Below are 15,479 nucleotides of genomic sequence, written 5' to 3'. Positions count from 1 at the left end.
TGTGACTTATTTTGGTGAACAGAATAGATGATGTGTCAGTTCTGAGCCTGGGCCTCATAGGTTTGTGTTCTCATTCTCTAGGGAATCCTCTGCCAAATGAGCCAGCTGGGACTAATCTACAAGAGGTTGAGATAACACATGGACCAGAGTCCCGTCATCCCTCTAAGATCAGCCAAATTGACTTTCAATTGACCTAGAGCTAACTCCAGACGAATGAGGGAGTCTAACCAAATCCAGCTCAGGTGACCTAAAAACTTGTGAGCAGTAATAAATGGTTATTTTAAGTTTTGAGGTAGTTTTAACCACGTTTTGAGGTAGTTTATATAAAGCAATAGCTAACGGTAGTACCCTCTGGTGTATGAAATCTATTGTGTGATATCTTTATTAATATTTTCACCAAGATAACCTTTTGTTGTAGTTTTTTCCAATGATTCTTCAGCTTTTCAGGTATAAATGATACCATATGCAAATAAAGGTAATTTTACCTCCTTCTTTTCAATATTTTATAGGCTCTCACTTCTTTCTCTTGTCCAAATGCTTTCAGTAAAAGATTAAATAGCAGTAACAGTAAACAATAATGTCTTGTTCTGGATGTTACTGGAAATGCTTCTGAGATTTCCTCATCAATCATGATGATACTTCTAATAAAGACACATTTTATCTTTAACAAAAGTATCAAAATATTCCTTTTTTATTATCTTTATCTAGATAGTTGAATATCTGTATTATGTGCCTTCTTAGAATTTATAGAGAGGAATATTTGGGGTATTTCCCTAGATCAATTAATATGACAAATTATTTTAATAAGAATTTCTAATGTGGTATTATTTCTATTATGTTAGCACTATCCTCAAATTCCTAGAAAAAATACCAATTGGTATTGCTGTATAAAATATATATATATTTTTAATATACTACTACATTCTGCTTCCTAATATTTTATACATAAATTTTACTCAGATATAAAAGAAAGTTTAGCCTGTAACTTTTGTGAGGGGAGGGCATCAATCTTCTATCTTATTTAAGTACAGTGGTATACCTGCTTCATAAAAGGATTTTGAAGTTTTCTATCTTTAGATAGCACTGGAAATTTCTACTATTTAAGATTTAAAAAATTCCTCTGAACCACCACAGAATGGTGCCTTCTTTGAGAATAGTTAGGGCATCTTCTTGATAACTTTTATTATGAAAACAGTGTTTAGATTTTTCCCTCTTCTGTACCAGTTATAGAAATAATTTTTTCCTAGAAATGTATGCATTTCACAAGATTTTCAAATATATTTACATGGTTGACCAAAGAAGTTTTTTAGGATTCTTTCAATCTTCTATTTTTGTTAATTACTCCCTTTTTGTTAAATGAGATTAATAAATGACATTTACCAGAATCAGCTTTTTATGATTACTTACAACTTGTTTGTGCTCTAGCTCTTTAATTTACATTTCTCTTATTGACTTTTTCATTCTGCTTGATTTCCATTATTTGTTGATATAAGCATTTAAAGTACTGATTTTCTATTCAGCTTTGCTTTAGCTATATCCTACAAGTTCTTACATGAAATGCTGTCAATATCCTTGTTTTCTAAATATTCTGAAGTTTCATTTACATTTCCTCTTTGAGCCAAAAGTTAAGAGTATTTTTCCCAATAAATTTCTAGTATCCTGATTTTAGTATTTATAGATTTACTATATTACAAATACTATCTACACATTGCTTCTTTTAGAATTTGAAATTTTCTTTGTGGCCTAACATAGGATGAATTTTTTTCAATATTCTACAGGTTCTTGAAAAGTAGGTATATTTTACATTTTTATGGTGTAAAGTTTCGTAAGTTAAGCAAATCTACCTTTTTGTTATTGAAAACCACTATATCCTTGCTTATTGTCTATTTGCTAATGAAAGAGGTCAATTATGGTCTCAACTAGTGGTGGATCTTAATTTTTCCTCCTTTTCTGTAACTTCTGCTATATGAACCTTGATACTATGTTATTTGTTGCATAGATATCCATTAACTGTTTTTGTCTTCCTTGTAAATTATACCTTTCAATGATAAAGTATCCTTTGCCTTACGTAATGCTTTGAGGCTGAACTATACTTTGTCTAATATTTAGATCACATCTGCTCTCTCCATTTGTAATCACCTGGCAAGGATATAGCTACAATAAAAGAATTAGGCTCATTTTATATCTACTGATTTTAGTCTTGTTGCGTTATTTTCTGTTTTCAGTAAAAGATTTTTAAATGTCTTTCATCGAAGATTTGTTTTGTTTTTATGTGTATAGTTTGTTCATAATTAACAGTGATATTACTTTTTGATGATGCAAAGCAATGGTTTAATTCACATTAGTTGAAGTAATCAACAGAATGCTTGACTGAGTTCATACCAAGAAATGTTTGTATGTGGTCTTGATTTAAATCCATCTTTCACAAAGAAAGCAAGATTAAGCATTTAAACTTTTAACATTATTCATTACTTCATTATAAACCTATGGTCACACGAAATGAAGGGTTTTAGCTTTGCTTGACAATCAGTGGCAGGGATGTTACAAAGAAATGTCTAAAGGCATAGTGTCTAAAGACAAGGGCTTTGGAAATACAATGTCCAGATCAGAATCCCAGCTGTGTCACTTACTATTTGGATGACTTTAAACAAGATATTTAACCTACTTGACAGTTTACCTGTAAAAGAGCAACAATACAACCTAATCTACAGGGTTATTACAAGAAGGTAGTATAACACAGTACATTAGTTCTCACATTTAAGTGTAAGTAAGTAATAGGGGCGCCTGAGTGGCTCAGTCGGTTCAGCATCCGACTTCAGTTCAGGTCATGATCTTGTGGTTCGTGAATTCAAGCCCCGTGTAGGGCTCTATGTGGACAAGCTCAGAGCCTGGAGCCTACTTTGTATTCTGTGTCTCCCTCTCTCTCTCTGCTCTCCCTGGCTCATGCTCTGTCTCTCTCACTCTCAAAAATAAAAAGTAAAAAAATAAAAAATTAAGTGTAAGTAATATTTGAAAACACATATCAAATATACAGATTCTTGAGTCTTAGATCCAGAAATTCAGCTTCAGTAAGAGAAAATGAATTTTTAATACAAACACATTATATGATTCCAGTGCTAATTAAAATCATGAAATGAGGTGTGCCTGGGTGGCTCAGTTGGTTAAGCATCTGACTTCAGCTTAGATCATGATCTCACAATTCATGAGTTTGAGCCTTGGGTTGGGCTCCATGCTAACAGCTCAGAGCCTGGAGCCTGCTTCGGATTCTGTGTCTCCCTCTCTCTCTGCCGCTCTCCCACTCATGCTGTCTCTCAAAAATGAATAAATGTTTAAAAAAAATTTAAGTATTTAAAATCATGAAATGATACTTAGAAAAATATAGGTTCTGGAGACTGATTTTGAATGCTGGCTCCATTCAACTTACTATGTAACTTCAGTAAGTTATAGAACTTCGCCAGGTCTGTTTTCTCATCAGAAAAAAAAAAATGGTTTTTTTTCTCCTTAAATTAGTATAGCCACACTCAATGATAACACACTCATTACTGTTCATAATTTAAAATTTTTTACCTAAAAAAGTTACAATAATTTTAAAAACTGTATTAAAATGTATTATTTTGCTTATATGTGCTTTTGGGAGGGACTTTGTTTTTATTATAGCATAGACAGAGGGAGATTTACTGTGAAGCTTAACTTCTGGGCCCCTTACACTTGCACTTCTAAATACAGCTGATCCTTGAACAACACAGGTTTAAACTGTATGTACAGTTTTTCTTTTTATGTACAGATTTATGTACAGATGTTCTTTTCTAATAAATACAGTATTTTCTCTTACAATTTTCTTTTTCTATTTTTTCATTTTTATTTAAATTCCAGTTAGTTGACACAGTGTAATATTAGTTTTAGGTATACAATTTAGTGATTCATCACTTACATATAATACCCGGTACTCATCACAAGTGCCCTGCTTAATATGCAGTTTTAAAAGAAATTAGAAATGCTAACCTTTCAGTGATCTTTCCACTTAGGCCATCCACAATCTCCAAAGAAATGTCCCCCTGTGCCCAATTCAGACTCAGGGATTTATATTCCAAGTTTGTTTGAAGTGGATATGCAGAAGGTACTAAACTAACATGAGGTCTGTTGACCAAGTAAAACATTGGAAGTTTTGAAGTCAGTGCATCATCAACACGTTGCTTTATAGCAATTTCTAAACCTCTAGTATCGCTGCAATTCCCATTACCTAAAAAGTAAAAACAAAACACTCAGAAGAAGTTCAATATTAAAAGACTATACACCAAAAAAAAATTGGAAAGAGTCTAAAGTCTATCTTTTATCTTGCTACTTTTCCTTTCCTACTTCTCTCTTAGCACCTGTTTCCATATTCTTTACCAGAATTAGGACAAGGTATCAAGGTCATGATTTCTATTCAAAAAAGAATCTACAGAAAATACAGAAAGTAAAAAAAAATTGAAATTCCAGTGAAGAGCCAGAACTGATCCAGAAAAAAAAAAAAAAAAAAAAAAAAAAAAAAACAAGCAAGCAAACAAAGAAAAAAATCCCAGTACTTTATACAGGTTTCTGCCAAAGACAATTGACTCGTCTTGATTTCTCAGATGACAGCATGAAACCAACACCTAATACATGAGATAAATGTGGCTGAGAAATAGTTGGTGAGAGTAAGTTACTTTTCTATATCTAAGGACCACAAATTACAACTATTCTAGTACTGTAATAGTCCAGTTTCACAACACAAAGTAATTTAAAGAATGGCCATTTCTGGTTAAAATTTTGACCAATATCAAACCTTTAGAGTTCTTGGTTAAAATAACTGTTGAAAGAGAGCTCAAAGAGATGCAATGTCATTAGTAAGGTATAAAATAATGGGCTGCAAACTTAAAACAGAAGTTAAACAAGTCATTCCTATTTAAAAATTAAGAATTCTAAAGTAGATCTCTTTTCTCCTTAGTGGGTCGGAGGTTCTCACAAGAGAAATTTTATAAACTACTAGATAATACTTCAGAAAAAAGTTGTTTCCGTATCACTGAAATTGTTGAGATGGATGGCTACTGGTCTTACACTCATTATGACTATTTGGAAACTAGAAAATGATGTAAAGAGAGCATGAGTTGCTTTTGTCACCCTTTTTCTAAGCACTCCTTTGTGTGTGTGTGTGTGTGTGTGTGTGTGTGTGTTTCATTTTAATTCTGGTATAGTTAACACACAGTGTTAAATTAGTTACAGGTATTTAACATAGTGATTCAACAATTCTGTGTGTTACTTGGCACTCATCAAGAGGTGTACTCTTAAAATCCCCATCACCTATTTCACTCACACTCCCTCCAATGTACCTTCTCTATAGTTAGGAGTCTGTTTTCTGGTTTGTCTTTTTTTTTTTTCCTGCTTTTGTTTCTTAAATTCCACAGGAGTAAACTCATATGATATTTGTCTTTCTATGACTTATTTTGCTCAGCCTATACCCTCTAGATCTAACCCATGTTGCTGCAAATGGCAAGATTTCATTCTTTTTAATGGCTGAATAATATTCCAATGTATGTATACACCACATCTTCTTTATTCATCTACTGATAGACACTGAGCACTCCTCTGAATATTCCAAATTAAGAAATACTGACAAATTAAGTCTAGGATAAAGATATGCTGGGCACAAAAAAAAAAAATTTGCTTGGACATAAAATATTGGTAAGAAGGAAGGTCTGTGGTCTGTGGAATAGTCACTGTATCTATAATGGACAGAAGACATAGATTCAAAAGAAAATGTTATATATTACATACTGTGCTACAAACTAAATGTATTCTGACAAAATTAATATGTTGAAACCTAATTCCCAATGTGATGGTAGTTGGAGGTGGGCCTTTGTGAGGTGCCCTCATAAAAGAGGCTCTCACCCCTGCTACAGTATCAGGACACAGTAAGAAAACAGTCAACCATGAATCAGGAGACAGGCCCTCACCAGAGAGTGAATCTGTCAGCACCATGATCCTAGAATTTCTAGCCTCCAGAAGTGTGAGAAATATATGTTTAGGTGCTTAAGACACCCAATCTGTGGTGGGTAGCCACAAACAGAGTAGTAGCCCAAACAGAGTAAGACATACTGTAATAAGATAAGGATACTATTTGTGCCCAAGGTACCAAGACATATTTTGGAAAAAACAAAAAAAACCAAGAACACAACAACACTGCAAGTCAAATTCCATGTAAGATTCCTTAAATACCAAATTGTTTCAACTAGATGTTTTAATAGGGTGGTATAAAAGCAATAATTTAATAGAAAAAATCAAGGATATTGATACTAGAAATTTTACTTTTCCCCCTTATATATGTATGCTTTAACTATTAACTAAATCTGAGGTGTGGTTTTGGTTCTATCTTGAAACTAAATCTTGTTCCTGGAAAAATACGGCTCTAAAATTATGTCATATGATAGGAAAAGTTTGATTTATTTAAAATCATCTAAAATAACAACATAAAACTTGAAAGGTAAGTCAAAAAATAAATCTAATCAAAGACTGAAGCAGACCTGACTTGACAGCTTTTTTTTTAATTTTTATTTATTTTTGACAGAGAGAGAGAGACAGAGCATGAGTAGGGGAGGGGCAGAGAGAAGGAGACACAGAATCTGAAGCAGGCTCTAGGCTCTGGGCTGTCAGCACAGAGCCTGACACGGGGCTTGAACCCACAGACCGTGAGATCATGACCTGAGCCAAAGTCAGATACTCGACCGACTGAGCCACTCAGGCACCCCAACTTGACGGCTTTTTATACAGAAAAGATTCTCAGGAGCGTAATCTACCATAAGTGTAATGTAAATCAATAGAAATGGTTCCTGAAAACAGTGTGGAGGTTCCTCAAAAAATTAAAAATAGACCTACCCTATGACCCAGCAGTAGCACTGCTAGGAATTTACCCAAGGGATACAGGAGTAGTGATGCATAGGGGCACTTGTACCCCAAGTTTATAGCAGCACTCTCAACAATAGCCAAATTGTGGAAAAAGCCTAAATGTCCATCAACTGATGAATGGGTAAAGAAATTGTGGTTTATATACACAATGGAGTACTACGTGGCAATGAGAAAGAATGAAATATGGCCCTTTGTAGCAATGTGAATGGAACTGGAGCGTGTGATGCTAAGTGAAATAAGCCATACAGAGAAAGACAGATACCATATGTGTCCACTCTTATGTGGATCCTGAGAAACTTAATAGAAACACATGGGGGAGGGGAAGGAAAAAAAAACAGAGGTTAGAGTGGGAGAGAGCCAAAGCATAAGAGACTCTTAAAAACTGAGAACAAACTGAGGGTTGATAGGGGGGGTGGGAGAGAGGGAAGGGTAGGTGATGGGCATTGAAGAGGGCATCTTTTGGGATGAACACTGGGTGTTGTATGGAAGCCAATTTGACAATAAATTACATATATTTAAAAAAAAAGGAAATAGTTCCTGAAATAGCTAATAAAAACTGAAGCTGCATGAATAAGAATGAAGTATCTAAATCAAATATTAGAGAACTGTGCACTGGTCCTACCACATCTGGAACATTGTAATTAGTCTGAAGCATTACATTGTTACCACCACCACCCATATACCACAGAACATCTGGAGAAAACAAATCATGTTCCTGTGAAACACAAATGTGTGGCTAGAAGAAGACATAAGGCAAGAAGCATCCTGTGTGTATATTCATAACACTCACTCTGTATTTTACACAAAGGGCACCCCTGAGGGTAACACAACAGTACACAGCACCTAGCATTTAGTAGATGGCTCAATAAATATCTGATGAAAAAGGAATATAAAAGATTAGATTACCAGAAAGCAATAATTATCAATTCTAGATGCACATTAGAATCACTAGGGATTGGAATATTAATACCAATGCTTAATTCCCATACTATTTTAAAAGCTTCCCAGATGATCATCAAATGTAACAAGAGCAAAGAATTTAAAAAAAAAAATTATTTTTTAACTGTTCCAGACAGAATACGTTTTAAGTAGAAAAATAAAAGCACTTTCAACAATAAAACATGCTGACTCAAACCATTTATTCATGAAACATTTACATTTGTGCTAGGGAACATAATCCAGACCAAGATGAGTGTGGCATAGCATCTGCCTTCAAGACCGTCAAGTTTAAGAGACATAGCAGTGAACTTCTAGTCACTGGCTATGCTCAGACAAAGCTGTCAGAGCTCAATTTAATAAAAAAAAGCACCAGCATGAGAAGTTATAAGACTAGGTTTGAGTCTTGGCTCTGCCAATAGGCAAACTGAATGATTTTGGGCAAGTCTTTTATTAACATTGTGAACCTCCAATCACTGATCTTAAAAAAAAACAAGGGGGGGGGGTAACATAATCTCTAAGGTTATGAAATGTTTAAATCTATGTTTAAAACAGTTTCACTAGGAGGGAATCAGCAATTAGTATTCTTTATAATCCAAATGTACAATTCAAATCAGCATATGAAAAGCACTCCTGGATGGAAATACCTCTGGACAAACACTCTTGAAATGTTTAGACAGATGACCTTACCTTAACAGAATACCAAATTTGCAAAATATATCTTAAAAACCTTGAAAATATAAATCCAGCTGTTTTTAAGTACCTAAGCAAAGTGAAATTTCTTCCATATTAGTCTGGATTGCTTTCTATTCAAATAATAGTAAATGTATTTTTAAATGCAAGTCTAAGACTTTTTCCTAAAAAAGAAAAAGAATACTACCATAAAGTGATAAATATCTGACAATATCTAGAACATAAAATTTGTTTCTGTAAACTTTTTAAAATGTTAAATAAGTCTTAAAATATAATACTCTCCATTGGTAACTGATCTAGTAAATTAGGTTTTTAAGAATCAAAATAAAGAACTGTAAAAACTTTCATGAGACTTATTAAAAGAGAATGGGATGAGGTCACTATTCTCAAAGAACTAGATTTAATTAAAGGGAAGTAAATTTCAATTCTAAATACAGAGAAATTCGTCTTTAAAACAATTGGAGCTATTCAATTAATAGAATAGATTGGCTTTAAATCCTATGCTCCACATTACTAGATGCTTTTATTTTTTTTTTTTCAACGTTTTTTTTTTATTTTTATTTTTGGGACAGAGAGAGACAGAGCATGAACGGGGGAGGGGCAGAGAGAGAGGGAGACACAGAATCGGAAACAGGCTCCAGGCTCCGAGCCATCAGCCCAGAGCCTGACGCGGGGCTCGAACTCACGGACCGCGAGATCGTGACCTGGCTGAAGTCGGACTCTTAACCGACTGCGCCACCCAGGCGCCCCACTAGATGCTTTTAAACTAAGGTCAGATGATCCTCTATCAGGAATGACATAAAAAGAGTTTATTATTAAATGAGCAGCTATACTAGACTACTAATACAGTTCAGTGAACTCAGGATTCTTTTAGCTCTCCAAATCACATTCTTTTAGTGTACGGACACTTTAAATGAGTATTTCTCAAAGAGCCATTCACATCATCTGTATAAGAATCACCCAGTGGTGCTCTTTTAAAATGTATATTTCTCTGCCTCAAAACTTCCTACCTCCTCCACCAGACACAAAATAGAGATCATAAGAAGTCCAAAAATGTGCCTTTGTTACAAACGTATACACATTAAAATCATTTAGACTATACCAGACAGAACATCAGTTAGCTTTAGATGTGTCTCACAAAGATGCCAAGAAAAGAGAGCAGAAACAATTTTACAAAGTCTTATATAGTGTTTTATCGTTACCTGGTGTTCCCCATTGCTAGGTGCAAGATGAACTCAAAATGACAAGATTTAATTTTTAAGTTCCTATCCTAAACCACTAGCTAAATTCTTTTTTTTAATTAAAAAAATGTTTTTTAATGTTTATTTATTTTTGAGACAGAGAGAGAGTGTGAGCGGAGGAGGGGTAGACAGAGAGAGGGAAACACAGAATCCAAAGCAGGCTCCAGGCTCTGAGCTGTCAGCACAGAGCCCGACGTGGGGCTCAAACTCACAAGCTGTGAGATCATGACCTGAGCCAAAGTCAGACGTCCAACAGACTGAGCCACCCAGGCGCCCCAACCACTAGCTAAATTCCAAGTAATTTTACAAGAACCTATATCCATCCTTTTGAGAAACCATAGTATGGAGTTATGTCATATAAATGACATATTTTAAAATACCTTCTTCACCAGAGTCAAAGAAAGCTGTGATTCTAGAGAAAGCATAGATAATTCTTAGATACTCAATAGACATTCAAAAAGAAAAAGAGCCTTTCTTAAAGGAGATTGAGGAAAGTTTAAGTGTCTGAGAGAGTATCTGACCTGACTAAAAGAAAATATTGCAAAGAACCTTGGAAACTAAATTAAATCTAAGAAATGTATCATCTATATGAATATGTATTTGGAAAAAGTAGATTTAGAAGTAAGCACTTTTGAGGGTAAGAATAGCAGGCACTGCCATATTTACCAGGGGCAATATGATTTGGAGGGTTAACTTAGTAATATTTTTCAAAACTGCTAATGCATACTTCTTTGCCTGCAATTCTACTTCCAGGAATTCATCTTAGTAATATACTTTTACATGCATAAATAATAAATATGAAAAGGTCATTCACTGTAGCATTTTGGCAGTGGCAAAAAAACAAAAACAAAAACAAAACACCCTACAAACAACCTAAAATTACCACAACCTAAAAATGGTTAAATAAATTATGATACATTTATACAAAGAAATATTACAGTGAGCCACGAATAATGAGGAAATTCTTTACATACTCAACATGGAAAAACTTCCAAGATACATTAAATGAAAAAAGATGCAAACAATATGAGCTGTTATCATCTATTCACATAAAATACAGAATAGAAAAGAAAAGAGAAGGGAAAGAATGTATTCACTTATTTCTATAAGCATAAACTATCTTCGGAAAGAAAAACAAAAAAATAGTAACAATGAATGCCACAGAAGTAAATTGGGTGCCTGGGGCTCTAGGATGGGAGGGAAGCTTTACTGAAAACCCTCCTGAATCTTTTGAATTGTGAATCAAATAATGTATTTCCTATACAAAGAAAATAAGGTTAATATTAGAAAATTAAAAAAAAAGAAAATAACCATTTTCCTTTTTACAATTTATTAAAGCCAAACAAAAATAGGAAGAAAATACAGAATCTTATATACACATGGAACTGAAAAAGTTTTACCTATAAGAGAAATTTCTAAGAAATGGTATATTTAAACAAACAAACAAAAAAAAAAACAGGAAAAAAATATAAGAAATAGTACCACCTAAAAACAAAAATTTTACCCATGTGAGGATCTAAAGCTTGTACATGCAACTGTTATTAAAAATGGTAAGCAAAGAAGAACCAAGTAACAGTATAATTTAAAGTGTTTCACAAGGGAATTAAAGTTTTACAATACCTAGGGCTTTATGAAAACTATAAAACTGAGCCCCAAAACTGTTTATTGAAATAATGCCTGAAATAACCATTCAAATATAAATACAGCATTCTGTAATACCTCCCACCACAGAAAGAAGTAAATTGCTAATTCACGTTATTTATCTTGTGCTCTAGCTACTTCCTACTCATTTGACCAATTTAAAGGATCCAGATTGGGGCGCCTGGGTGGCGCAGTCGGTTAAGAGTCCGACTTCAGCCAGGTCACGATCTCGCGGTCCGTGAGTTCGAGCCCCGCGTCAGGCTCTGGGCTGATGGCTCGGAGCCTGGAGCCTGTTTCCGATTCTGTGTCTCCCTCTCTCTCTGCCCCTCCCCCGTTCATGCTCTGTCTCTCTCTGTCCCAAAAATTAAAAATAAATAAATAAAAAAAAAAAAAAAAAAAAAAGGATCCAGATCATAACCAAATGTATGAAAAAGGTAGGAAAAAAAACAAAATGGGCACTTAATATTTTTTCTTATTTCAAGGATAACTAAAGGCAAACTTTTAGATTTGAGAAGTTTAAGGAAACACCTTTTTCCAAAAGAAAAGGAAAACATAATTAAATATTGTGCAAACAAAAGTGTAAGTTCAAGGTATAATGTATCTAAGGTATAATATATCTAAATGGCTAATTTAAAATATTAATTTTTCTCCTCCTGATAAGAAAGCAGAAGTCATATTATACTAAGTATCATTACAAGCTACCATGAAATGAAAATCTCAACAAAACAGTGAATGTGTTTTTTACCTTAAATAAAGGCTCAAGAGTGCAAAAATCTGGTTTTACACTGATTAATATATTTACTTAGTAAAAGAGGTCAGGAGGTACTGAAATCCCACTCACCAACAAGTATACTGCTGATATAAACTGGCTGTATAAAGTGACTCAGCAATGCTCCCTGTACACCAAGCACTTCCCATCTTGTCAATTTGTCACTTGAAGACATACTGCTTACTCTATTAACAACATCTGCAGGACAGTAGATAGTCAGATAAATTTTGCCTTCAACAGCCACATGGAGACTCAGCTCTTCATTGGCTTCAAATGCAGATATAGAATGTGGATTAAGACGCCTAGAAAAAGAAAAGTTTTATCCCTTTAAAAAAAAATAGTGGAATATTACTCAGCCATAAAGAAGAACAAAATCTTGCCATTTGCAGCAACACAGATGGAGCTAGAGAGTATTATGCTAAGTGAAAGTCAGTCAGAAAAAGAAAAATACCAGGTGATCTCACTCAGATGTGGAATTTAAGCTCAGTTAGTGTTTTAACAAAACAAATGAGCAAAGGCGAGAAAAGGTGGGGGGGGGCAAACAAAGAAACAGAATGTTAACTGTAGAGAATGATGGTTACCAGAGTGTAGGTGGATGGGGGGATGGAATAAATAGGTGATAGGGATTAAGAAGTGCACTTGTGATGAACACTGCATGCTGAACGGAAATTGTGAATCACTATACTGCACCCCAGAAACTAATATTACACTGGAATTTAAATTAAAACTTTAAAAAATGTTTTTAAAAAGTTGACAAAGTAAAAATCTTTATGTACTTAAGAACTGGGGGTGGGGTGCCTGGGTGGCTCAGTTGGTTGAGCATCTGACTTTGGCTTGGGTCATGATCTTGTAGTCCATGAGTTCAAACCCCACATAGGGCTCTGTGCTGACAGTTTAGAGCCTGGAGCCTGCTTTGGATTCTCTGTCTCCCTCTCTCTGCCCCTCCCCCACTAGTGCTCTATGTCTCTCTCTCTCTCTCAAAAATAAACAAACATTAAAAGATAAAAAAATAAAAAAAGAACGGGGGGCATCTGGGTGGCTCAGTCAGTTAAGCATCTGACTCTTGATTTTGGCTCAGGTCATGATCTCACAGTTTGTGAGTTCAAGCCCACATCGGGCTCTGTGCTGACATCGTGGAGCCTACTTGGGATTCTGTCTCTCTCTCTCTGCCCCTCCCCTTTCGCACATGCATGCTCTGTCTCAAAATAATAAATTTTATTATTTAAAATAATAGAATTTTTTTCAGACATGTTTAACTTGCCAGTGTTCATTTAATTTCACGAATAGAAATAGATGCAAAACCAAAGCAAGGTAGGAATGGAGTAACATAGTTCTACAAGATTAATACCAAACATAAATTAACCATATTTAGAGCTTCTGGCAAAGATAAATTCTTTTTACTATCTTTGTGTCCCTTAAAATCAAATGAATACCTAATTTTTGTTCCTACCACAGTTCCTAGGCTATTTTCTTTCTCTGTATGAATATTTTTTTAAACTACAAAGAGAATGAAAAAAAAAAATCCTGACAATTTGTGTTCAAGATCTTTTCCAATAAAATATGTTAAAAAATGTAAAATAGTTTTTCTTGAATTTTCCCTCCAGGAATACTCCTTGCCCTTGTTTTCAAAGGTATAACTGTAAGAATTTTTAACAAAATATTAACCATTATTCTCTCTATATGGTGAGACTTGAAGTGAATTTTTCTTTCTCCTTTGTGCGTGTCTGTACTGTTTAAATTTCTGATGCTACCCATTCATCAAGATAATGAAGTTTTGGCCACAGATCGACCAGAAAAGCAAACTGCATTTCTTGATTCTGTAATAACATGTGAAGAGTGCATAAATCCATGCTTCCCTACCGTTTATGAAGTCTTCAAACTTGAAAGGAAATTTTCAACATCATAGAAAGAAAGTGGTAAGGTAGAGGAGATTAAGTGGAGGGGAGGGAGAAAGAATCTGTGGCCTCTAGCTAGCCACAAATAACACCTCAAGGCAGAGGGAGAACAAGGATAGATATGAAGTTACTTGTTCTATTGCTGTTATGTATACAGAATATATGACATAGACATCCTCACTGCTTTGAAAAATAACTTCCATAATACTTACAATTGTGACTTAATCTGGGCTGACCCTTTAGGCAACTGGTTCATATAGAGATAAATGTTGACATTCTGTTTGAGAGTGAGTAGATTAGAAGCTGCCTCTGTACAAAATACTGATTTTTCCATCATAGCAGGATTTTTGCTGTAGAAGAGCAGAAGTTGTCTATAAAAGTACCTAAAATAAAGGGGTTATAACTTTATCAAGTAATAGAATTTTTAAATTATATATCTTAAGTATCATATCTATACATGTGTTGTGAGCAATGTCTCTCCCTATGTGTTGAAAGTTTTGATACCTGGTAAGAGCTCCTAAAATAACTTTAGTCTTATTTAATGAAGAGTTAAACTGTATGGGAACTCCTCAGCTGGAGCCCAGTCTGCCATGTGATTTGCCTTAAAGCACCATTCCTTGATTACCACTCCACTCATTTCACATTTGAGTCTGCATCTGTCATATCCTGCAAAATACACATTTCTCCACTGATTCCTCCTTTTCTCACAAGTTCTGTTCTCAGCCTCCTGCATGAGGTGTCAATATTCTGTCTTATTTCTATTTCCTCTTCCTGCCAAAACAGACAAACAACTGTGGTTCCTGTTTCTTAGCGGTTGTGAAGACAAAAACACAAGAGTACAGAACAGCACAATGAAGACCGTAAGTTATAGAAGTGAAACGATCTCCTGAAAAACTAATACTAATCAAATCAGGAGACAGATATTATTTTGCTTATTAAATAAAAAACATGATTTTAGTACTTTCTTCAGAAATAATGAAAAATTAAGCACCAGTATATAACAAGGCCAAGCATGGGAAGAAATACACATATCAGATAATTTTAAAGAGGTCAAATAATTCAATAAGCACCAATGGGGATTAGAGAACAATGAGTTACATTACCTTCACGGACTTCCCTAAAACTTATCTTTTAAGATTATAGGATTCTTTCCTTATAATTAGAGATACGTGCTTAAGTTTTTTAGACAAACTAATGTCTAAATATGTTTTCAAATACTCTAGCAGAGAAAATACCACCAACAAAAAATGAGGATGCAGAGATTAAATGAAGAATGGTGATAACTGGGGGCCTCTGGGTGGCTCAGTTGGTTAAGTGTCCTTCAGCTTAGGTCACGATCTCACGGCTTGTGGGTTTGAGCCCTGCGTGGGGCTCTGTGCTGAC

The 15,479-nt window shown here is 34.5% G+C and overlaps 1 protein-coding gene across 4 annotated transcripts in view; it reads right to left on the bottom strand.

The window, feature by feature from the left end:
- ADAD1 (adenosine deaminase domain containing 1) overlaps positions 1-15,479 on the bottom strand; it is a 103,589-nt gene that overhangs the window by 63,896 nt on the left and 24,214 nt on the right. For all 4 annotated transcript variants that reach the window (XM_049631128.1, XM_049631127.1, XM_049631125.1 and 1 more), the window contains exons 8-10: positions 14,309-14,479; positions 12,274-12,503; positions 4,003-4,240 (exon numbers count right to left, since the gene is read on the bottom strand). In XM_049631128.1, coding sequence (XP_049487085.1) covers positions 4,003-4,240; positions 12,274-12,503; positions 14,309-14,479 — 639 coding nt within the window. The remainder of the gene's footprint in view (positions 1-4,002; positions 4,241-12,273; positions 12,504-14,308; positions 14,480-15,479) is intronic.

Source organism: Panthera uncia, chromosome B1 (assembly GCF_023721935.1).
Source record: "Panthera uncia isolate 11264 chromosome B1, Puncia_PCG_1.0, whole genome shotgun sequence".
Classification (NCBI taxonomy): domain Eukaryota; kingdom Metazoa; phylum Chordata; class Mammalia; order Carnivora; family Felidae; genus Panthera; species Panthera uncia.
This window is presented reverse-complemented; position numbering and strand designations above follow the sequence as displayed.